The sequence below is a fragment of the Monodon monoceros genome, unplaced genomic scaffold (genome assembly GCF_005190385.1).
Source record: "Monodon monoceros isolate NGI ecotype Baffin Bay Population unplaced genomic scaffold, NGI_Narwhal_1 Super_Scaffold_5, whole genome shotgun sequence".
Lineage (NCBI taxonomy): Eukaryota > Metazoa > Chordata > Mammalia > Artiodactyla > Monodontidae > Monodon > Monodon monoceros.
Window position 1 is genome coordinate 6,878,652 of NW_021703782.1, and position 26,808 is coordinate 6,905,459.

The window sequence follows — 26,808 nt, forward strand, 5'->3', positions numbered from 1 at the left end:
CTAGAATCTTCTTCATTTTCTCCCCACCTCAAATATTTCACATGCTTAAACAAAATACAATTTTTCAATCTACTCAGCCAGAGTAAAAGGAAGCTCTACAAAGATATATATTCAAATAAAGGAGAGAAGTTGCAAAATATGTGCGCAACAACTACCCCTCCCCCGCCCCCGCATAGAGTTTTCTTTCTGTTTTCTTGTCATCAGTTTCTTTTTGGCACCCTCCCCCCATAGAATTGGAAATGTGCTTTCAAACGTTGTGTTTGTTTTAACAACACTGTAGCACAACTAGACAATTGTACTCTTTGTTATACCCTTTATAAGAAAATTTATCTGGGTGAACAAGATCTGCAGACTGTCTCTTTTTGAGATACGGTGATTATAAGGATGGTGTTGAGGATGACTACGCCAGGCAGAGATTTATTCCTATTTCTGATGGGGTCACCAGGATGTGTAACCTTCATGCATACCTATCTCTCTGCAACCTCTTCCATAAATATGCCCTGTTTCTGATTCATGCTTATAAATGAGTTCAGAACACATTCATGCTGCCAGTCACTGGTTACTCATGCTTGAAATTAAAAATCTTTCAGACCAATGTTGCTGTTATATCTGGTGAGGCTTTGCCTATTACTCAAAGTAAGAAAAATAAGACAGAGAGGATAAGATGTTAACAGATATAATGTGGAAAAGATAGCAAGATGCTTTTGGGTTATTCTGAAAGTAAGTGAAATGGCATCTATCTAATCATATGTTATATTAACGTTATTAAATTTAGAAATATGAATTAGACAGAGCTAGTCACTGAATACCATTATGGCACTCATAAAGTAAGTTCTTTTACAAGAAGTGAATTGTTTGGCAATAGATACAAAGGACCCATGACTCATGTGGGGAAAAGGTTACAAAAGGAGAGAAAAAATGGACTTCAAATTACACACATTTCTTTCCAAATGTCATGAAGAAAACATTACTGTGAAACCTAATTGATACCTGAAATAATTGCATCTTAATATTTCTGAGTTTTAAACATTATTCTTCAATTACCATAAGCACTATATAATAGCTCTAATTTCTTATCATAGAGAACTACCCACACAAAATTTTAGCATGCGTAATGAATTTATCTCTCCATCAATACAGCTGAAAAAAACACTTTTTGAGGACAGATTTTAAAATCCCAGGGGAAGATTTGAATTGAAAAGCCAAGTTCATTTGCACAATATGAGCCAACATTAACTTGTGTACAATAGTTACTTAGCTCCTATTTTAGCAACTGTAGCACCAACTTAAGATGGTGACAAAGACTCAGATGGCAAAAACAGATCATACTGCAAAGCAGTAAACATAAGTTTATCCACTTGTGTCAAGTACACAAGAGCGAAGTTCTCTTTTCAGAAACAATACTTTTGGTTAGCCAATATATATATAGGGCAACAAAGAATATACATACATATATGTGTGTGTGTATGTGTATATTCAACAATACATATTTAAGAGCTACTTTGTGCTAAGATTATCCTAGTTATTAATGATATAATGATGAATTTATCAGAGTGGACTGCTGCTCCATGGAGCCTATTATCAAAAAATTTTAAATAAATGCCCATAGAGTTAAACAAAATATTAAAAAGGGAAAGATAAATAGAACATAAATTTGGTTAAAATATAGGATGTCAATGAAGTCTATTTGATAGAGCAGTACAAGGAGTTAAATGCCTTCCTAACAGAGCCAAATAAAGTAGCATAAAAAAATCATCATCAGGGCTTCCCTGGTGGCGCAGTGGTTGAGAGTCCGCCTGACGATGCAGGGGACACGGGTTTGTGCCCTGGTCCGGGAAGATCCCACATGTCACGTAGCGGCTGGGCCCATGAGCCATGGCCACTGGGCCTGCGCATCCGGAGCCTGTGCTCCGTAACGGGAGAGGCCACAACAGTGAGAGGCCCGCGTACCGCAAAAAAAAAAAACAAAACATCATCATAATGTGTGAATGAATTGCCTTTATGTAAGTTGTTATTTGCACTGAAGGAATCTAAAATGTATTCACATGAAATCACAGGTTATTTGAGACTCATATGAATTCCCTACAATTTACTTATTAATCACAATTCTTAAAGACAGGGAATATGCAGCAGAGAAATATAAAAGAAACTCTGATGGAGGGAATGAGGTATAGAATATCCAGTGTAGTAGGTTTCACAGAAAGAACAAATGGAGAAATAAAAGTTGAGAAGTATTATTCTTAGAAGATTAATATTAATCATAGATTCAGAAAGCAGTGAAAATTCCTTGCAGAATAAAAATCCATATGTAAGCTAATGAAGAAAAAAAAGGAGCTAAAACTAAATCACCAACAAGAGGAATGAAAACGCAGTCATTACAAATATCCCTCAGATGAAAGGATGAGGTATTGTAAATGTTTATGTCAATAATTTGAAAATTTTAAGGAAATGGACAAATTCCTTGAAAAACAAAACTTTTGCAAAACGTACACAATAGAAAAACTGAATAGTCCTATATTTGTTCAAAGAATGAGATCTATGATTTGAAACCTTTCAACAAGTAAAATGACCGACCCAGAAAGCATAATTGGTGAGTTTTACCAAATACTTATGGAAGAAATAACACTGGTTTTACACAAACTATTTTAGAGAGTAGAGGAAGAAGGAACACTTCCTAATTTTTTGAACTATCATAATATTTTTTTTCTTTCCTTTTTCTTTTTTTTGCAGTACGCGGGCCTCTCACTGCTGTGGCCTCTCCCGTTGCGGAGCACAGGCTCCGGACGCGCAGGCTCCGCGGCATGGGCATGTGGGATCTTCCCAGACCGGGGCACGAACCCGTGTCCCCTGCATCGGCAGGCGGACTCTCAACCACTGCGCCACCAGGGAAGCCCTATCATAATATTTTTACCACACTCTGCTCTTAAGATTGTAGAAAAAGAAAATTATAGTTCAATATTCAGAGTGGACATGGCAAACCAAATATTAAAAAATTAAATCCAGCAATATATAAAAAGGGTAATCAATTGTGATCAAATGGGGTTTATCCAAGGAATGCAAGATGATTTACTATTTGAAAACCAACCCATATTTAATTTATTTGTATATGGTCCATAACGTGAACAGGATGAAGGAGAGAAGTCAATCATTTCAATGAATGCTGAGATAGTACTGAGTAAAATTCAATGCCTCTTCATGATTAAAAAATAGCTAACACAACATTGTAAAGCAACTATACTCCAGTAAAAATTAATTAAACAACAACAACAAAAAACCCTCAGCATCCAATTAATGGAAGAAAACTTCCTCAGTCTGATAAAGATCATTTAGGAGAAACCTAAACTCATTCTTAACTGTGAAATATTGCATGCTTCTTAACCAATATCAGAAAAAAAGACAAAGTTGGCCATTCTCCATCCATTTGTTTCAGCGTTGTACAGGCGTTGTGAACTAGTGCAGTAAGATAGGAGGGGAAATGAAGAGAGGACGAGGAGGAAAAGGAGAAGGACAGGGAAAAGAAGAAAGATATAAAGCATAAAGATTGGAAAGGAAGATGTACAACCGTCTTAACAGCTTGCATGAACATAGTCACAGAAAATGCAAAGAAACTGGCAAACTACTAGAGCTACTTGTTACCAAGTTCTTAGAATATATGACAATATTCCAAAATATATTGTCTGTCTAAAGATTCATAGAAACAATTGGAAAAAGTTTTTAATTATAACATTTACACACACATACACACACACACACATTTCCGAGCTCTGTCTGCTGAAGGGGCCTAGAAGCAATGAATGATACTTCAGCATCAATGAGCACACCTAGTACCAAGATCTAGGTTTCTAGTACCATTCTCTAATAAAAGGAACTGAGGATCCTTGGAGAAATTGCTGATTCTAGGGCAGGAAATATACAAGATGAGCCTGGAATATCCTATACTGGCAGAATCCAAGGAAGCACACAAAAACCAAAATGATGCAGATATGTCAAAGGGACACAGGAGCAAACAAGATGAGCCAACCCAATGGCCAAAACTAGAACAATTTGTACAACAAAATGTATAGCGTAGCATTGAATTACAACCCAAAATACATATTGATATAAATAAATTATTGAATAAATTAATGGAAAGGAATAAATAAATGTCCTTTATCAAAGAATCCCAAATAATGCATAGATATGACCCCATAAAGGAGGTAGAGCATAACTCTCCCCTACCCGTAAGTGTGGGAATAGTCACAGTGACTTCTTTCTGAAGAATACAGTATGGAGAAGATGAAAAAAAGGGGTAAATTTACAATGGAGTAATCTGACAAACACTTACCTCAACCATGTGATCAAGCTTAACACACTACCCTAACTGATAATGCGTGGCTTTAATATGAAGTGATGAGAATGGCACTTTACCTCTCTGGCCCTCCTTCAAAAATCTCATGATCCCAGTCTAGTCAAATAAAAATCTTCAACTGAGGGACATTCTACAAAATACCTGATCAGTACTCAAAATTGTTAAGGCATCACAAACAAGGAAAGTGTAAGGGAGACATGACAAATAAATACAATGTATGAGCCTAGATAGATTCTGAGACAGAAAAAAGACATTAGTAATTACTAAGGAAATCCTAAAAATGTAGAGACTTTAGTTTATAATACTGTATCAAATATTTGTTCATTAGTTGTGACAAACGCATCATACTAATGTGAGATGTTAATAATAGGGGAAACTGGGCAGGTGGTTATAAGGGAACACTCTGTACTAACTTTGCAAGCTTTCTGTGGATGTAAAACTATTGTAGAATAAAAATTATTTTAAAAATTTAAAAATATAACATTCATAACCATACATCAATACTTAGAAATAAATTTAACAAAATATATGACAACTTCTGAACAATGTAGGTGAAAGGACCTGCGGAAGACAAATCATTACAATATGTTCATGGATTAGAAGACTTAATACCTGTTTCTGATTTGTTTTGTATTTAATGATTTCCATGTTCTGCAGACAGTGTGATGAGTGGGAACTTTAAAATCTAATAAAGGATATCTACACCAAACTCAAGCAAATACCAATTTTATTTTAGAAGTGTTTCCTTTAAAGTCAGGAACAAAATAAATTTCATTCAGCACTGTTTTTGCTAAAACAGCAAGACAAGAAAAAGATACAAAGCTTATAAAGACTGAAAGAAAGGAATTAACATGCTAATATTCCTAGACAATATGATTGCAGGAAGGAGCTATAAAGTATTAGGCCTGAAATGAGAGTATGTATATTAGGGCAATGTGAAAACAATCATGTTCTTATATGTCATCAATGAAGAGTAAGAAAATATTACTAAAATGTTGTAATTTTTTAAATATATTTTAAAAATAAGGTGGAAATTGTCAAATTTAACAGATACATAAGAAATTTTTGAAAAGTTATATGCCTTTGTTGAAAGATATTAAATAATACTTAAGTAAAGGGCAAGATATATTGTATTCATGAATGGGAAGACTCAATATTTTAAGATGATAATTCTTTCAACACTCTGCATATTCAAGTTTATTTTGTGGAACTGACAAGATTCTAAAATTTATATGAAGAAGCAAACTTCGAAGAATAGTTAAGAGTACTCTGAAAGAAAATAAAGTGTCTGTTTGGGAAGTATTAAATATCAAGTCCAATTTAAACCTATATTAAATTAAAAAATGTGTCATTGGTACAGGTATAGACAAATTGATCACTGGCACACAACTGAGAACTTTGAAATAGACTCATTCAATTTAGGAATATATATGTCAGAGGTATAGTTACAAATTATTGAAAATAATTATTCAAGTGTGAAACAAATAAAACTTAATTCATCCTGCACATCATACAAACATATAGAACTACACAAAATTCCAGGTTAACTAAAACCTAGAGAGGAAAAGCAAAAAAATTTTAGGAGAAAATATAAGAAAATCTCTTTATGAATTTAGGTGAAAGAAGGATTTGCTAAGACAAAGAAGCACAAACCAGTAAGTAAAACAAGGTTAGATTTTGTAAATGAAAATTTAAATTATTTCTACATTCCAAGACACCAAACACACATTGAAAAGAGCAGAATGGGTATTTTAAATGCATGCAACTGACAAAGTATTCACCTTCAGAATAATACATGTATGTGTGTGTGTGTGTGAGGGTTATTTTGTGTGTGTATAATAAAAGCAAACAAATATAAATGGGGAAGCAACACACAGAGGCGTTTCACACAAAGGACACCAGAGTGGCTAAAAATCATTCAAGAAAAATGAATAACCTCACTATTAATCAAGGAAGTACATGATAAGAAGCAATTAAAATCCAAGTGGGTAAATACTAGCTGTGGGAGATGTAAAACTCTAAATCTCATAAAATTGCTAGTAGGTGCTTAAAGACAGACTGGCCACTTTGGAAAGCAACTTAGTTAATATCTGAACCAAGTAATTTTACTCCTGAGAATATAACCTTGTGCCAAATAATTCCACTCCTGGGTATATACCCTACAGAATATCTTGCATATGTATACTGGAAGATAATGTGTGACAATTTTCAATGCAGAGGGTTTTGTGGTAGCAAAGACATTAGAAATAATCAAAATGTCCAACAAATGTAGAATGAATAAATACATTATGGAATATTTACTCAAATGAAAATGAATATAATAGTATAAGCATGGATTACCTCAAAAATATACATTTGAACTAAAAAATCATGTTATATGTAAATACTACAGTGTGGCAATCTGTTTATATTTCATTCATGCAGAATGAAATTTTATGTCTATCAAATTCAGGAACGAAGCTTCCTTTGGAAGGTAGAGAAATGTGCTTTGGGCAAGAGTTCATGGTCAACTTCAATTTATTTGTAATGTTTAATTTCTTAACATGGCAACGGGTGCATGAGTGTTACTTATTACCTACGCAAAAAGTGCATAACTTTATTTGATTAAAAAAAAGCTTTATTTGATTAAAAAATACACTTACAAAAAAAGAATGTGTAGGAGTTTAAAGACTCTGTTAAGAATATGTGAAGGAACGCTATCAATTTTTTATGCCACATTAGCTTAGATTTCTCTGGTGAATCTAACGACCCAGTGATTCAAAGAAACATTTACATGTGCATGATTACTGTTGCAACTAAATGTGAACCTTTAATTTCTGTGGAAAATGCAAGAACTGTACGGTTTGACCATTCTGTAAGATCACAGAACACGTTCAGACACTCTCATCCAGCCTCACCATACACTTCTGTATACAGGCATCTGAAAAAGCATTATACCAAAACACCTCAGCGGTTTTTTTTTTAACATCTTTACTGGAGTATAATTGCTTTACAATGGTGTGTTAGTTTCTGCTGTATAACAAAGTGAATCAGCTACACATATACATATAACACCATATTTCCTCCCTCTTGCATCTCCCTCCCAACCTCCCTATCCCACCTCTCTAGGTGGTCACAAAGCACCAAGCTGATCACCCTGTGCTATGTGGCTGCTTCCCACTAGCTAGCTATTTTACATTTGGTAGTGTATGTATGTCAATGCCACTCTCTCACTTCGTCACAGCTTACCCTTCCCCCTCCCCGTGTCCTCAAGTCCATTCTCTACGTCTGCATCTTTATTCCTGTCCTCCCCCAGGTATTACAGAACTTTTTTTTTTTTTTTTTTAGATTCCATATATACGTGTTAGCATACAGTATTTGTTTTTCTCTTTCTGACTTACTTCACTCTATATGACAGACTCTAAGTCCATCCACCTCACTACAAATAACACAATTTTGTTTCTTTTTATGGCTGAGTAATATTCCATTGTATATATGTGCCACATCTTTCTTCATTCATCTGTCCATGGACAATTAGGTTGCTTCCATGTCCTGGTTATTGTAAATAGAGCTTCAATGAACATTGTGGTACATGACTCTATTAGAATTATGGTTTTCTCAGGGTATATGCCCAGTAGTGGGATTGCTGGGTCATATGGTAGCTCTATTTTAGTTTTTTAAGGAATCTCCATACTGTTCTCCATAGTAGCTGTATCAATTTACATTCCCACCAACACTGCAAGAGGGTTCCCTTTTCTCCACACCCTCTCTAGCATTTATTGTTTGTAGATTTTTTAATGATGGCCATTCTGACTGGTGTGAGGTGTTACCTCATTGTAGTTTTGATTTGCATTTCTCTAATGATTAGTGATGTTGAGCATCCTTTCATGTGTTTGTTGGCAACGTGTATATCTTCTATGGAGAAATGTCTATTTAGCTCTTCTGCCCAGTTTTGGATTGGGTTGTTTGTTTTTTTGATATTGAGCTACATGAGCTGCTTGTAAATTTTGGAGATTAATCCTTTGTCAGTTGCTTCATTTGCAAATATTTTCTCCCATTCTGAGAGTTGTCTTTTCATCTGTTTATGCTTTCCTTTACTGTGCAAAAGCTTTTAAGTTTCACTAGGTCCCATTTGTTTTTGTTTTTATTTCCATTTCTCTAGGAGGTGGATCAAAAAAGATCTTGCTGCAATTTATGTCATAGAGTGTTCTGCCTATGTTTTTCTCTAAGAGTTTGATAGTGTCTGGCCTTACATTTAGGTCTTTAATCCATTTTGAGTTTATTTTTGTGTATGGTGTTAGGGAGTGCTCTAATTTCATTCTTTTACATGTACCTGTCCAGTTTTCCCAGCACCACTTATTGAACAGGCTGACTTTTCTCCATTGTATATTCTTGCCTCCTTTACCAAAAATAAGGTGACCATAGGTGCGTGGGTTTACCTCTGGGCTTTCTATCCTGTTCCATTGATCTTTCTGTTTTTGTGCCAGTACCATACTGTCTTGATTACTGTAGCTTTGTAGTATAGTCTGAAGTCAGGGAGCCTGATTCATCCAGCTCCGTTTTTCTTCCTCAAGATTGCTTTGGTATTCAGGGTCTTTTGTGTTTCCATACAAATTGTGAAATTTTTTGTTCTAGTTCTGTGAAAAATGCCATTGGTACTTAAATAAGGATTGCATTAAATCTGTAGATTGCTTTGAGTAGTATAGTCATTTCCACAATGTTGATTCTTCAAATCCAAGAACATAGTATATCTCTCCATCTCTTTTTATCATCTTTAATTTCTTTCATCAGTGTCTTGTAGTTTTCTGCATACAGGTCTTTTGTTTCCTAAGGTAGGTTTATTCCTAGGTTTTTAATTCTTTTTATTGCAGTGGTAAATGGGAGTGTTTCCTTAATTTCTCTTTCAGATTTTTCGTCATTAGTGTGTAGGAATGCAAGAGATTTCTGTGCATTAATTTTGTAGCCTGCTACTCGACCAAATTCATTGATGAGCTCTAGTAGTTTTCTGGTAGCATCTTTAGGATTCTCTATGTATAGTATCATGTCATCTGCAAACAGTGACAGTTTTCCTTCTTCTTTTCCGATTTGGATTCCTTTTATTTCTTTTTCTTCTCTGATTGCTGTGGCTAAAACTTCCAAAACTATGTTGAATAATAGTGGTGAGCATAGGCAACCTTGTCTTGTTCCTGATCTTACAGGAAATGGTTTGTTTTTCACCATTGAGAATGAGGTTGGCTGTGGGTTTGTCATATGTGGCCTTTATTATGTTGAGGTAAGTTCCCTCTATGCCTACTTTCTGGAGGGCTTTTATCATAAATGGGTGTTGAATTTTGTCAAAAGCTTCTGCATCTATTGAGATGATCATATGGTTTTTCTCTTTCAATTTGTTAATATGGTGTATCACATTGATTAATTTGTGTATATTGAAGAATCCTTGCATTCCTGGGGTAAACCCCACTTGATCATGGTGTATGATCCTTTTAATGTGCTGCTGGATTCTATTTGCTAGTATTTTGTTGAGGATTTTTGCACCTATGTTCATCAGTGATATTGGGCTGTAATTTTCTTTTTTTGTGACATCTTTGTCTGTTTTTAGTATCAGGGTAATGGTGGCCTCATAGAATGAGTTTGGGAGTGTTCCTCCCTCTGCTGTATTTTGGAAGAGTTTGAGAAGGATAGGTGTTAGCTCTTCTTCTCTAAATGTTTGATAGAATTTGCCTGTGAAGCCATCTGGTCCTGGGCTTTTGTTTGTTGGAATATTTTAAATCACAGTTTCAATTTCAGTGCTCGTGACTGGTCTGTCTATATTTTCTATTTCTTCCTGGTTCAGTCTGGGAAGGTTGTGCTTTTCTAAGAAATTGTCCATTTCTTTCAGGTTGTCCATTTTATTGGCATATAGTTGCTTCTAGCAATCTCTCATGATCCTTTGTATTTCTGCAGTGCCAGTTGTTACTTCTTTTTCATTTCTAATTCTATTCATTTGAGTCTTCTCCTTTTTTTCTTGATGAGTCTGGCTAATGGTTTATCAACTTTATCTTCTCAAAGAATCAGCTTTTAGTTTTATTGATCTTTGCTATTGTTCCTTCATTTGTTTTTCATTTATTTCTGATCTGATCTTTATGATTTCTTTCCTTCTGCTAACTTTGGGGGGTTTTTTGTTCTTCTTTTGCTTTAGGTGTAAGGTTAGGCTGTTTATTTGAGATGTTTCTTGAGGTAGGATTGTATTGCTATAAACTTTCCTCTTAGAACTGCTTTTGCTGCATCCCATAGGTTTTGGGCCGTGTGTTTTCACTGTCATTTGTTTCTAGGTATTTTTTTATTTCTTCTTTGATTTCTTCATTGATCTCTTGGTTATTAAGTAGTGTATTGTTTAGCCTCCATGTGTTTGTATTTTTTACAGATGTTTTCCTGTAATTGATATCTAATCTCATAGCATTGTGGTTGGAAAAGATACATGATATGAATTCAATTTTCTTAAATTTATCAAGGCATGATTTGTGACCCAAGATATGATGTATCCTGGAGAGTGTTCCATGAGCACTTGAGAAGAAAGTGTTTTCTGTTGTTTTTGGATGGAATGTCCTATAAATATCAATTAATTCCATCTTTTTAATATATCATTTAAAGCTTATGTTTCCTTATTTATTTTCATTTTGGATGATCTGTCCATCGGTGAAAGTGGGGTGTTAAAGTCCCCTACTATGATTGTGTTACTGTTGATTTCCCCTTTTATGGCTGTCCACATTTGCCTTATGTATTGAGGTGCTCCTATGTTGGGTGCATAAATATTTACAATTGTTGTACCTTCTTCTTGGATCGATCCCTTGATCATTATGTAGTGTCCTTCTTTGTCTCTTGTAATAGTCTTTATTTTAAACTCTATTTCGTCTGATATGAGAATTGCTACTCCAGCTTTCCTTTGATTTCCATTTGCATGGAATATCTTTTTCCATCCCCTCACTTTGAGTCTGTATATATCCCTAAGTCTGAAGTGGGTCTCTTGTAGACAGCATATATATTGGTCTTGCTTTTGTATCCATTCAGCCAGTCTATCTTTTGGTGGGAGTATTTAATCCATTTACATTTAAGGTAGTTATCGATATGTAGGTTCTTATTACCATTTTCTTAATGGTTTTGGGTTTGTTATTGTAGGTCTTTTCCTTCTCTTGTTTCCTGCCTAGAGAAGTTCCTTTAGCATTTGTTGTAAAGCTGGGTTGGTGGTGCTGAATTCTCTTAACTTCCGCTTGTCTGTAAAGGTTTTAATTTCTCCGTCGAATATGAATGAGATACTTGCTGGGCAGAATAATCTTGGTTGCAGGCTTTTTCCTTTTATCACTTTAAATGTGTCCTGCCACTCCCTTCTGGCTTGCAGAGTTTCTGCTGAAAGATCAGCTGTTAACCTCATGGGGATTCCCTTGTATGTTATTTGTTGCTTTTCCCTTGCTGCTTTTAATATTTTTTCTTTGATTTTAATTTGTGATAGTTTGATTAATATGTGTCTTGGGATGTTTCTTCTTGGATTTATCCTGTATGGGACTCTCTCTGCTTCCTGGACTTTATTGACTATTTCCTTTCCCATATTAGGGAAGTTTACAACTATAATCTCTTCAAATATTTTCTCAGTCCCTTTCTTTTTCTCTTCTGCTCCTGGGACCCCTATAATTCCAATGTTGGTACGTTTAATATTGTCCCAGAGGTCTCTAAGACTGTCCTCAATTCTTTTCATTCTTTTTTCTTTATTCTGATCTGCAGTAGTTATTTCCACTATTTTATCTTCCAGGTCACTTATCCATTCTCCTGCCTCAGTTATTCTGCTACTGATTCCTTCTAGAGAATTTTTAATTTCATTTATTGTGTTGTTCATCATTGTTTGTTTGCTCTTTAGTTCTTCTAGGTCCTTGTTAATCGTTTCTTGTATTTTCTCCATTCTATTTCCAAGATTTTGGATCATCTTTGCTATCATTACTCTGAATTCTTTTTCAGGTAGACTGCCTATTTCCTCTTCATTTGTTTGGTCTGGTGGGTTTTTACCTTGCTCCTTCACCTGCTGTGTGTTTCTCTGTCTTCTCATTTTGCTTAACTTACTGTGTTTGGGATCTCCTTTCACAGGCTGCAGGTTCGTAGTTCCCATTGTTTTTGGTGTCTGCCCCCAGTAGCTAAGGTTGGTTCAGTGGGCTGTGTAGGTTTCCAGGTGGAGGGGACTGGTGCCTGTGTTCTGGTGGATGAGGCTGGATCTTGTCTTTCTGGTGAGCAGGACCACATCTGGTGATGTGTTTTGGGGTGTCTGTGACCTTATTATGATTTTAGGCAGCCTCTGTGCTAACGGGTGGGGTTGTGGTCCTGTCTTGCTAGTTGTTTGGCATAGGGTGTTCAGCATTGTAGTTTGCTGGTCATTGAGTGGAGCTAGATCTTGGCGTTGAGATGGAGGTCTCTGGGAGAGCTTTTGCCGTTTGATATTACAAGGAGCTGGGAGGTCTCTGGTGGACCAATGTCCTGAACTTGGCTCTCCCACCTCAGAGGCACAGGCCTGACACCTGTCCAGAGCACCAAAACACTGTATGCCACACGGCTCAGAAGAAAAGGGAGAAAGGAAGGAAGGAAGGAAGGAAGGAAGGAAGGAAGGAAGGAAGGAAGGAAGGAAGGAAGGAAGGAAGGAAGGGAAGAAAGAAAGGAAGGAAGGAAGAAAGGAAGGAAGGAAGAAGGAAAAGGGAAAAGAAAGTTATTAAAATAAAAAATTTTAAAAATTAAAAAACTAAAAAGTAATAAAAAAGAAAGAAGAAAGCAACCAAACCAAAAAACAAATCCACCAATGATAACCAGTGCTAAAAACTATACAAAAAAAAAAAAACAGACAGATAGAACCCTAGGACAAATGGTATAAGCAAAGCTATACAAACAAAATCACACAAAGAAGCATACAAATACACAGTCAGAAAAAGAGAAAAAGGAAATATATTTTTTTTTTTAAAAAAAGGAAGAGAGCAGCCAAATCAATAAACAAATCTCCCATGATAATAAACTCTAAATTCGAAACTGAGATGAACATAAAACCAAAAATAAATTAGATGCAGAAAGCAAACCCCAAGTCTACAGTTGCTCCCAAAGTTCACTGCCTCAATACTGGAATGATTCATTGTCTATTCATGTATTCCAGAGATGCAGGGTACATCAAGTTGATTGTGGGGATTTAATCCACTGCTCCTGAGGCTGCTGGGAGAGATTTCCCTTTCTCTTCCTTGTTCGCACAGCTCCTGGGGTTCAGCTTTGGATTTGGCCCTGCCTCTGCGTGTAGGTCACCTGGGGGCATCTGTTCCCCCACCGCCAGACAGGATGGGGTTAAAGTAGCAGCTGATTCGGGGGCTCTGGCTCACTCAGGCCGGGGGGGAGGCAGGGGCATGGAATGCAGGGCGAGTCTGCAGCGGCAGAGGCCGGCATGACGTTGCACCAGCCTGAGGTGCACCATGTGTTCTCCCGGGGAAGTTGTCCCTGGATCACGGGACCCTGGCAGTGGCGGGCTGCACAGGCTCCGGGAGGGGAGGTGTGGAAAGTGACCTGTGCTCGCACACAGGATTCTTGGTGGCTGCAGCAGCAGCCTTAGCGTTTCATGCCCATCTCTGGGGTCCGCACTGATAGCCGTGGCTCGCACCCATCTCTGGAGGTCATTTAGGCAGTGCTCTGAATCCCCTGTCCTCGCTCACCCCGAAACAATGGTCTCTTGCCTCTTAGGCAGGTCCAGACTTTTTCCCAGACTCCCTCCCGGCTAGCTGTGGTGCACTAGCCCCCTTCAGGCTGTGTTCACGCAGCCAACCCCAGTCCTCTCCCTGGGATCTGACCTCCAAAGCCCAAGCTTCAGCTCTCAGCCCCCACCCACCCTTGTGGGTGAGCAGACAAGCCTCTCGGGCTAGTGAGTGCTGGTTGGCACCGATCCTCCATGCGGGAATCTCTCCACTTTGCCCTCCGCACCCCTGATGCTGGGCTCTCCTCCGTGGCTCCAAAGCTTCCCTCCCATTACCCCCTGTCTCCACCAGTGAAGGGGCTTCCTAGTGTGTGGAAACTTTGCCTCCTTCACAGCTCTCTCCCAGAGATGCAGGTCCTGTTTCTATTCTTTTGTCTCTGTTTTTTCTTTTTTCTTTTGCCCTACCCAGGTACGTGGGGAGTTTCTTGCCTTTTGGGAAGCCTGAGGTCTTCTGCCAGCGTTCAGTAGGTGTTCTGTAGGAGTTGTTCCACATGTAGATGTATTTCTGATGTATTTGTGGGGAGGAAGGTGATCTCCATGTCTTACTCCTCTGCCATCTTGAAAGTCTCTCCCTACCTTTATTGTTTTTATTTTGTAAAAATAATTTATTCTATGGGCTCTGGTGAAAAGTCATGGTTCATTGAGTAAATACTGACTTAAGGCACACAGCAGAGCAATTCTCTCTCCAGCATATGTGTGACAAGATGGAGAGCCATCTGTTTGCTGAAGATAGGACGTTATGACAATATATCCACTTTGAAATACAGCTCTATATACACACCCTAACTGCTATACAGTTACACATGAATTTTTTTAAAAAAATTCCAACTTACAAATGCTGTCACCCCAGAATATAATCCTTATCCACAACTCACCACAGGTTTGCAGGAGTACGATTACTGAGAGTCACTTAACGTGGAGATATTAAGCTTCACCTCATTGTAACAATAAAAAAAATTATGCTCCTTTTGTCACCACCATCTTAAAAGACAGGATAGACGCACCTCTCTCACCAAGGCCATGTTGCAAGATGGAAGCGTGACTGATGATGGTAAACCAGCTTTTATTTCTAATTTAATCTTCTTAAGAACTGTGGTTTCCAACAGTTGTTGACTCATCATCTGCTGAAGAAGAATGTGAACTTGGGGTAATGGAGGCTAAACAAATCCTCAGAGACCCCATTGTATATAATGACGTATGATTCAAATGTGAGGGAAATGAGGGAATTTCCACAACGTACATAGAAAATGTTTGATGACTATATGTCAAGCATAATAAAATTGTACTCAAGTGAGAATGGTTGGCACTACATTAAGTTAATTAGACAAACACTGGGAAAGGATGAGTTTAACAGTTAAAAAGAAATTTGTGCTTAAGCTATTGGGGGAAAAATGCACATAAGTATTAAGGAAAACAAAGTTGGTGCAAGAAGAAGATGCAAAATATGTTAAAGATTCAAATTGACTTAATTTTCAAAAAATGGCTAAAGTAGAATATCTACTAGAGATATTTTCTCAAGAATCAAATAATTACCTCAAATGGGACTAAAGCTTATTTTAAAATGGGGAGAGATACAATAGGTTAGAAACTAGACCAGTAGAGGGAGCATAATATAGTTGGTCAACGAAGACACTAAGCATGGTTAAGATCTCTGTTAAGCAAAGATATAAAGATTGGGAGAATTATTCACTTTTATTTTAGATATGAATTCTCAGATGCAAAGATATCCATTAATGATTACAAGTAATTTAAAATTCCATCCTCTCAATTTAATACATTGTTTCAGTTGAATTCAGTTATTTGTATTGTAGGAACAAAATTAAGTATATTCGTATAAAAAATGTGAATGTTAAAAAAATAAATGCAAGATTTTGTAAAAATAAATTAACTTAATACTATGGCAAGTAAAACAATGAGGTAAAGTTTAGTTGCAGAGCTGTGATGGTGGAAACTATGAATAAAATACATCAGAGTAATCAAGTGGTAGCAAAATATTTTGATTCTTAAGATAAAAAAAAAATAATCTAATTTTCTCTATGCCTATGTAGATGGACATCACATTGCAGCTATCCTACCTGATACCAGTAAAATTTTTTACAAATATTGAATCTGATTATGTGAACAGAAATAATGTCACATGTTTATGAGTCTGGAAGGTTAAAAAGAAAGATATCAAGGTGGACTTAGTTAATTTTATACTTTACCTCTGGGGTGTTTGATTAATGTTCATTGATGCTGCTTGTGACTCTGAAGAAGCAAGTGATAGATGCTAAAAATGATTTCAAAAGGATACATTATGATGGAAGATGAAGGAATGGAAGGGATTTCTATGCTGGAGAAGGGAAATAAAACTGAGTGAGGGTCCCTGGGAGGGTGTATTTGCAATATTCTGCAAGCTTTTGGCATAATATTATTCTGCAAAGGAAGTCTGTCTAAAATTATTAAAGGTAAGAAATTCAGCAGATGTAGTCGTCATCCTATGGAGTGTGTGTTATAAGCACTTAGTGCTAGACTGATGAACTATGTCATAAAAAGCAGCGACCTTCAGGAACATGACAATCTTTGAGGTTTTAATGAGGAAATCCAACCATGTCTTCTCTTTTTTCCAAATCCCTTCCTCCACCCCACAAAGAAAAGTCAGGCTAGAAACCTTTCCAACTATTGCTGTTGAAACTGTTTCACGGAAGTGATCTTGCAAAAGAGAAAGTATAAGCATATGTCCAGGCTTTCAGGATGATACAGTGTTGTATAGTAGCAATTAAAATGAGGAAGTTGTCAGGGCTAGAAATATAATTTGGGAGGTCTAGGTAGAAAAAAATCCAGTAGAGATTCCTTTGTCTATAAACATGATTTGAATTGGGTCTGTATAAATACAGGGAATAAATCAGGACCAGAATAAATAAATAAAAGTCATATGAGCATCCTAAAAAAAAAAGAATCAGGACCAGATATTCAACCAGAATCCAGAATATGTCAACTTCTGAAACAGGATTATAGTGACTTCAGGGTCAAAACTGCACCAGAACCACACTGTGCTTACACTAGCAAATCATGTCATTTCCTCTGTGTTTACACACAGGTACACACATTAGTGTTAATTTATATACTGCAGTGAAGATAATTCTATATAATGCCCCAAAATGAGTTCAGTTCTTCTCCACTGAGGCTTTTATTGTAATTATAGTATATTGAGTTTGAATAGAACCACAGAGATGCTGCTAAATGACTAAATATTGCATACATGAGGAAAATAGCATTTTAAAAAAGTGGTGCCTGAATAAAGTCTCTCCCAGTTGAGAAAGATCCTCTATACACACACACACACACAAATCTACACAGCCTCCCACATAATAATTTACATATAGATTTTTCCTTAGAAAATTTGTTATCAAGTCATTCTGATATATGTAAAATAAGAATAATTCTCTTAATAATGGCTTTAGAAGCTAATAAATCTTTAAGCTTTTCATATCCTATTTTAGCTAAAATCAACTTTGAAAATTAATGTACATTATACTTGCTAAATTTAGGAATGGACTATAATTCTAGGTAATTTAAGAACCACAATACATAGTTTCAATTTTTAAAAAAGTTCCTAAAAATAATAAAAAATAAAATTAATTAATTAAAAGTTCTGGCTAGACAATCTTACAGATATTCAGTGGTTCATGTGTCTATTTTATTTTAGCTAAAATGTACAATGAAAACTATAAGGCAAAGAAAAGATACAACATGATCTTTAGAGAAAGTTATAAAATTAGAAACAGAATACATTTGGTTTGGAAATGATAATATTTTAGCTTTAATAGCTTGATTATGTAAAATGTTCTCAATTACACAGTGATGAAGTCTCAGTTCAGTGAGTTCAGTTAAATTAAAGCATATACCACAGTTTGCAAAATAGTTATGATATTTGATCAAATATTCATTTGGAAAGGTAATCAGAATACTTAAAATAACGTTATAAACACATTTATAAGTATACAAAATAATTAAATGTGACATTATTTACTCTATGCTTATGTCTGCTTATTAAAGAACATTGACAATAAATAAATAATTCATAAGGTAAAGTTTTAGTTTTAATTCTCTGAGATCTAATATTTAGTTACTGAAATGGGAAAAATCAATCTTGTTTTCACTAACCACGTCTAAATGAAACATTGCCTGCAGTTGATTGTAATTTAATTATACTATTAAGTTTATCTTTTAAAATCTCACTATATGAATTTTGGCTTTCAATTACATATTACCAGCAGAAAAATTGCCATGAACATGATTACAAACTACCCCAGTGTGAAATTCATTACGAAGTCAACATGCCTACTTACCATGGTTGTCTCAGCGATCGAACCAAAGCTGTTTATGAATATGTTGCACGTGACATTAACTGGAGAGCCTGAAAAAGAGATTAAAACAGAAAAGCTGTTTAGATACTGATCTAAAATATTTTCAAGTAGCTCCATGCCTCTAATTTGTAGTTTAAAAAAAAAAAGAATTCAAAGCATTTCATTATCTGGCTACAAAGCTTTGTCATTAGACTTGATAGCTATACAAGTAAAAAACACTGAAATATTGTGTGGTAGGGGTTAAAATAACTCAGTTAATCTCTGCCTAAGCTAGTCAGATAAAATCACACACAAAAGCCAATATCTAAGCCTAATTTATTTTGTTTGTTTTTACATGAACGTAATTGAGCCACTTAATTTTACAAGGTTTGCTACAAAAAAAGACAGCAGCCCCTTCCCCTATACCCCCATTTAATCCCTCCCTGGAGATGATCACTTCAACTCATTTAAACAACTCTTTGGATGTTTACCTCAATTTCTCTGAACAATAAGTTTATTTTACTCCTTTAGATGTTTTCATTTTAGACATATGTTCTGACGGCCACAGCAGAAGGTAAGGATTTCGCTTTCTTTCACACCTTATTCCCACCCCTGCTACCTTACACCTTTTTTCTGTCCTCCCATTACCCAAATACAGCTACATTGTCACTGTTGTTAGATCACTATTCACTTTTTACTTTATTATGACAAGGTAAATGTTACCTCCAACTAACCATATAATATACTATGATCACTCTTTCCTGCAGAACATGTTCCTGAGGTCGATAATTGTTTTATATATTTCACATAGTTTCCTCCATAGGTATCATTAACTTATGCACAAGTTCTGAAATGTCTAAACTGTATTTCTGTATCAGACTCATCAGATACTCTATTAACTTTCTCTTCCATCAGGCTTACTCCATCCTAGATTTGTTGTCCTGGAGCATAGCAGTCATCTTATGCTTTCCCATAATCCTCCTACTGGAGATGCTCATCCTTCTCCTTTGTGGGACCTCTTTTCGTGGTCCCCATTCCTTCTTCTTTCTTGGCCCATTTCTTCATTTTAGTGGAACATGTCCTTCAGTAATTTTTTGAGAAATGGTGCACAACGATGTGAAGCTTTTCAGAACTTGCTTGTTTACAAATGTTCTTTTTTATGCCCTCACACTTAATTAACACCTAGATTTGGTACCACATTTTAGGCTGGAAATTGTTTTTTCTTCTGAATTTTAAAGGCATTTCTTCATTAGCTTCTATTTTCTAGTATTGCTGTTGAAAGGTCCAAAGCCATTCTGATTCTTGATCCTTTGTCAACATAAAAGGGATGTTCTCTTTGTACCAATACTTTTATTCTTTAAAAAAACGGCTTCATTAGTTAAGATAGCTTATCACTCAAGGTTTTAATTTACATTTACTTAATTACTGGTGCACAAGTTTCATCTTTGCTTTTCTACTCATTTTCTGATAGCATTTATCTTGCCAGAATGAGGTACAGAAAAAAAAATTATTTAAAAGTAAAGTCTAGGGCTTCCCTGGTGGCACAGTGGTTGAGAGTCCGCCTGCCGATGCAGGGGACATGGGTTCGTGCCCCAGTCCGGGAAGATCCTACATGCCGCGGAGCGGCTGGGCCTGTGAGCCATGGCCGCTGAGCCTGCGCGTCCGGAGCCTGTGCTCCGCAACGGGAGAGGCCACATCAGTGAGAGGCCCGCGTACCGCAAAAAATAATAATAATAATAATAAATAAATAAAATAAAAAAATAAAGTCTATCCATAGGCCTATGAATTCTATGTACATTGAAATCACCTGGTGATCTTTAAAAAAGATTGATACATGATTCTTACCTTCTAATTTAGTTGATATGACATGCAACCAAGGCACTGGTATTTTTAAAAGCTAGCTACATAATTCAGATGTGCAACATAAGAAATTCCAGAGTAGGAAACAGCTGTGGCCATTAGACCATAGGACTAAAGTGAATTGGGGTTTTATTAGAGATAGAGAAAATGAGAGATGGGAGTCAGGACTTAGAACAGCAAAGCTATTCATTTTAATAAGAGAGCTGACTATTATAAATTTGGTCAACCTGCTAACAAAACATGGTGGCTGTTATGTACTTAGAAAGAGCCCAAATTCTATTGCGTCGAGATGCCTAGAACATAACATTCAAACAGATATAGAGGCTACATTGTTTGAAATATAAAGGATGGACATTTAAGAAAACCTCATAAAAGTTCTGAATCCTGGAGGTGCTATAATTAGTTATTACTAGTAGAATGGGTTTCTTTTTTAACTTTAAAAAACGTTTTTTCAAAATGTTATTTCTAAATATTAACAATTTTTTTAAAATTTGTAGGATGATAGAAATGTCTTGTCACCACGTAAGAGAAGAGAAAGCACAGGTATTGTACTCCACGATTATTTTATCCCACCATAAGAGAAGTATGAAGTCACAATTAACTGTTAGAAGATACATATATGTGTGTGTGTGTGTGTATACATATATATTTTTTTTTAACTTAATGTAAGTCTAAGGTGGTGAATTCTAAAATATATACACAGCCTGACTGGAATCTTGAAAAACTAAAAGCCAATCTTTGATATTCTCTAGGCTATTCTCTTTCTTCTTGAGAACTCTAAAATTCTGCTATTTTCGTTTGCTGTTAACAGCAACATGAATCTGGGGAATATCTCTTCCCTCAAGACATATTCTGTCATTGACTCAAATCCATTGGAGGAGGGAAAACGCAAACGTTTTAGTATTGGGTTAATTCATCTTCCAGTAGAATGAAGCTAGAGGTACATCCATGTTGGGGAAACATGGCCCTGTAAGAAGCTGCTGCTACACAACTGCCAGCTCTATCTGACTGTGATCTCTTTGGCTGAAACTGGAATAAAGGAAAGTGGGGGGATGAATTTCTTATTTTAATTCAGCAAGGGGCAGAGCTTTTATTTTTTAGTCTCATCTTCTAAACTTAATCATTATGCATAGAATTACAGATAATATTGGTGAAAAATAGGATGAAGGTGAAAATTCAGCATAGGCTTCAGTGACCTGAAGTTAGTAATGTCTGTTCTGATGCATTTCAGGGTCCCCTGAGAGCAGGTGCTGTACAGCACATCCTAATGATTCCAGAAAGGTTCTGAAAGGGAGCGATATGAAGTACTGTGCTAGGAGGAGGACTCCTCTGATGCATTTGTTTTCTCCCTAAAATAACATGTTTCCGTAGAAGAGCAATAGTCCCAGGAGAGGGGGCTACTTTAGGCTTTCACTAGCAGCTGGGAACATGATGCCTCACACTGTATGAACCAGACTCCAGCCCTTGCTTCTCCAATGCCTCCCATCAGGTGCAGAAAACTTCCTAAGGTCAGAAAGTCAGCCTGCCCTAAGCTTTATTGTCTAATCCATCAGTTATCAGATGTGTTCCTCGCCTGGTTATTAGGACATACAAAAGTGCTATTTAGTTTCCATTTTACTACTTATTTGTATGTATTCTCTTCTTCAGCATAAAGAAAGGTGAATGGATTCAGGCACCAAACTTTAATTTCAAATTTGAAAAATAGAGCACTCACTTGAAAGATATACATATAAGATATATACTCACATGATATATATATATATAATACATATATAGAATTTATTTTATTTTAAAGAAATTTAAGATATATTAAGGTATGAAGCAATTTGGAAATAAAGTCTACTGTTTTTAAAGATAGTCTTGGGGTAGATCATAGAATTTCTTCAATGTAATACCAAGGTATTTGGAATTTACTTTATGAACATGAAGGAGTCTTTACAGATTCTTGTTCATGAGAGTGTAGTAAACCAACACAACATGGTGAATGGTTGAATGGATAGCAAAAGCTTAAACATAGAGAAAACAGGAATTTATTGTAACAGTTTAGATGGGAAATACAATGGCCCTGACCAAGGACAGTGACAGTGGAGATAGAGTACAAGGAATGAAGTGGATACAGTTTACAAGGCAGTATATTCTACACTTTAAGATTCTGATCCATGTCAGATCAGGGGAGCAGTCTTGGAGTAGTCTTTCTACCCTCACTATTAACATATATTATATATTCAAAAATTTTGTAGGGAATGAAGCTCAGAGGGGATTGTAAATCTTCTATTGCCATTACAGAGAGCACCTGTTTAGCAGTCATTGGTCAATCTGGTACTTCTATGTGCCAAAGCAAAAAACTGTTATATCCATCTAATATACTGCTATGTTTAGCAACAGAGCAAATAACTGCTATAGCATCCATATGGCAAATTGTGCTTTAAAATTGTTCACTGCCTTAGCCATCGTCGGCCTGAAAAGCAAATGACAGTAGTCGCAGATGTTTTCAGCAGCATGTCTTCTTTTAGATGCCTCTTAAAGAAACAGAACATGGGGCTTCCCTGGTGGCGCAGCGGTTGAGGGTCCGCCTGCCGATGCAGGGGACATGGGTTTGTGTCCCGGTCCGGGAGGATCCCACGTGCCGCGGAGCGGCTGGGCCCGTGGGCCGTGGGCGCTGGGCCTGCGCGTCTGGAGCCTGTGCTCCGCGGCGGGAGAGGCCGCAACGGTGAGAGGCCCGCGTATCGCAAAAAATAAAAATAAAAAAAGAAACAGAACGAGGCTTTTAAGCTCAGAGATGGACAAAAGCAAAATGGCAAAGTACAATGCAAAGCCTTGGCAGTTACATTATTGTTATTCATGTTGGGGAAAAATTGTTCACCAGGCAAATCTAGAGCAAATAAACATAGAGACAAAAAAATAACCCAAGTGTTCATGAAAATGACTCTAAAAAACTTTTAATGTAATGCTGCTTTAAAGCCACACCATTTCGAAAGACATAAGACTGCAATCAAAACACTGAATTTCAAAAAAATCTGTTTAGTGATTTGTTTTTATTTTAGATAAATATATATATTTATGTAGTCAGGTCATGAGGAAAGATATTTATTTTTTAATTGACAAAAGCATATTTGATTGCTGTAAATCCATATTTTAGATTATTTTTTAGATACTTGAAAAAAGGTTTGAAATTTATGGCATAAAAATAGGATCCAATTTATTCTTCCCTTTCCCTTCCCTTTCCTTCTTGAAAATGTAGCCGAAATCCATTCTCTTGGGCAGTACAAGATAGGCTTCCACGCTGGGGATGGCTGTGGGGAGTGTGGACAACTACAGCACGGTGAGAAGGACATCAGCAGGGAAGGATTTCACAGCATGGAGTGTTGAAGCCTGAGTGGGGCTGCCTTGCATGGGGAGTGAGAGTCTGAACAGGACCCTGAGGAATTTGTGCAGGAGTGGGAGTGGCAGCAGACAAGGGAGATTCATTATGTATTGATCAAATATGTAATTATATTAAGGATAATGGGAGCCTTACTGTCAAATGAGAGATTTAAAATATGGAGACTCAGAAACTAGAATACACCTATGGTAGTAGAGATACCAGGGAGAACTCATGGTTTTCAGCAGATAGAGAATTAAATACATAGATCTAAATGAATATATGTGTGTGTGTGTATATACGTATGTGTGTATATGTATGTATACTTATGCATATATGTGCATGTATACTTATGCTCATATGTGTATGTATATAAATACATTCTGGCAGACACCAACTTAGCCAGTTAATCAAAGTGAACATCATCAGTCATGGTAAAAAATTAACATCATCCACAACCTAATAAGATGCAATTAGAACACAGCATCACTGCTGTGATATTCCTATCAAGATGCATTACCTAAATTGAATCACGAGGAAACATGAGACTAATGCAAATCGAGGAATATTCTGTTAAATAAAGGAATAATAATATCTTTTTAAATGCCAAGATCATGACAGTCATAGGAAGAATGAGGCTCTGTTTGGACTGAAGGAGACAATGAGAAATGACCCGTAAAACACAAGACATGATTCTAAACCGGACTCTTTTGCTGTGAAGCCATTATTTAGATAGCTGATAAAATTTGAATGGGAGCCTGCAAATTAGATCGTAGCAATATATCCATGTTAATTTGCTTATTTCAATGATTAGACTGTGGTTATCTAAGATAATGTTCTTTTTGGCATGATACACCCAAGTATTGGGGCATCAGGTCAACAACTTACTTTCAAGTGGTTTGGGCAAAAAAATAGTTTGTGCTATACTTGCAAATCTTCTGTTAGTTTGAGAATGCTTTAAAATAAAAAAAAAAGAGAAATAAGTACTACAGAGAGAATATATTAGAAAATAATCAGGGGCAGAGTCAAGATGGCAGACTAGGAGGACGCGGAATTCTCGTCTCCGCACAACTAGGGCACCTACCAGGCACCGGTGGGGGACCACGGACAGCTCAGGGGACGGGAGGAACCCCCAGCAACTGGGTAGGATGTGGAGTGTGGTGGGAGTGAGGGGAGGAGAAGTGGAGGCGGGACAGGACTGGCGTCCCTGAGGGGAGGCTGGGGAGGGGAAGGGATCTCACGCCCGAAGGGGGAAATTGGGAGACGACTGGGAGGGCAGAGGATCAAAAAGGAGCGTGGCCAGGTTTCCCCTGCCCACTTGGGCCCCCAGGAACCTGCTGAGATGCCAGGCGTGATCCTCTGCCCACCTAGGCCCCCTCCAGATGCATGGGTCCTGAGGGAGTGGGAGGGAGGGAAGGGGGAGCAAATGTGAAGGCCAGACCTACGGGAACAGCACTCCTGAGGGGCGGCTGGGGGAGGGGAGGAATTCCTACACCCAGCAGGACCCACCTATGGATAGGGGTCCAGCAGAGATGGGGGAGACCCTGGGGGTGATGGGGGAGGGGCACAGGGGAACAGAATGGAACGTGGCCAATGCCTTCCCTGTCCACTTAGGCACCCGGAGCTTGCTGGGCCCCCAGGCCTCGTCCTCTGCCCTCTGAGCCTCCCTCCTGCCGTGCAGAGCAGAAGCCCCACCCCTACACCCCCACCCAGGGCCCCACCTCTACACTCGGAGACCCCCTCTGAGACCCCCTCCAACGCGCTGGGCCTAAGCCCCACACACACACCCTCACTCAGGGCCCCACCTCCAAACTCCAGAACTCCACACTCCAGAGGCCCTCCTTCCAACGTGCTGCCTCTCCCCTTCCACGCAGGTCCTAAGCAGAGGCCCCTCCCCACGCTCAAACATCACCGCCCCCCACCCGCCTAGGTCCCACCCCAGCCTAAACCCCACCACTGCCTAAGTTCCACCCCCTACCTAAACTCCACACCCACTAGCAAGGCTTTTTTTTTCTTTTTTCCTCTTTTACATTCCGGCTCTGTTTTACCTTGTTGATTCATTCTTATTGATTCATTTATATTTTTATTTTTCCTAAAAAATCTTTTATTTTTCTAATTTTATTTTATTCTTTATACTTTATTGTTCTCTCCTTTTGGCTTGTTCCCCCCGAACCCCCATTTTTTTTCTCTTGTGGTTTTATTCTACCTTGTTGCAGTTGTTTCAATTATATTTCTAGTTTTCCTAATATATTTTTTATTTTTATTTTTTTTTGCGGTATGTGGGCCTCTCACTGTTGTGGCCTCTCCTGCCGCGGAGCACAGGCTCCGGACGCACAGGCCCAGCGGCCATGGCTCACGGGCCTAGCCGCTCCGTGGCATGTGGGATCTTCACGGACAGGGGCACAAACCCGTGTCCCCTGCATCGGCAGGCGGACTCTCAACCACTGCGCTACCAGGGAAGCCCCTAATATATTTTTGATCTTTGTAATTTTATTTTGTTTTTTATTCTTTGATATTGTACTGCTCCTTTTTTTCTTTCTTTCCTTCTTTTTTTTTTTGTGTGTGTACCACACCATGCAGCTTGTGGGGTCTTGGTTGCTAGGCTGGAGGTCAGGCCCGAGCTCCTGTTGTGGGAGCTCTGAGTCCAAACCACTGGACTAACAGAGAACCTCAGACACCAGGGAATATTAATCAGTGAGGCCTCCTGGAGGGCCGAATCTCAGCACCAAGACCCACCTTTATCCAACTGCCTGAAAACTCCAGTGCTAGATGCCTCAGGCCAAACAACCAGTAAGACAGGAATACAGCACCACCCATCCAAAAAAATGAAATGACAAAAAAAGTTACAGACGAAAGAGCAAGGCAAAAACCTACAAGACCAAATAAATGAAGACAAAATAGGCAACCTACCTGAAAAAGAATTCAGAGTAATGATAGTAAAGATAATCCAAAATCTCAGAAACAGAATGGAGAAAATACAAGAAACGTTTAACAAGGATCTGAAAGAAGTAAAGTGCAAACAAACAGTGATGAACAACACAATAACTGAAGTTAAAAATACTCTAGAAGGAATCAATAGCAGAATAACTGAGGCAGAAGAACGGGTAAGTGAGCTGGAAGATAAAATGGTGGAAATAACTGCCAGGGAGCAGAATAAAGAATGAAAAGAATTGAGGACAGTCTCACAGACCTCTGG

The 26,808-nt window shown here is 37.5% G+C and overlaps 1 protein-coding gene across 2 annotated transcripts in view; it reads right to left on the minus strand.

Moving 5' to 3' along the window:
* Positions 1–26,808, minus strand: part of GLRA3 (glycine receptor alpha 3) — a 155,572-nt gene that overhangs the window by 88,974 nt on the left and 39,790 nt on the right. For both annotated transcript variants that reach the window (XM_029203388.1, XM_029203389.1), the window contains exon 3: positions 18,395–18,462. In XM_029203388.1, coding sequence (XP_029059221.1) covers positions 18,395–18,462 — 68 coding nt within the window. The remainder of the gene's footprint in view (positions 1–18,394; positions 18,463–26,808) is intronic.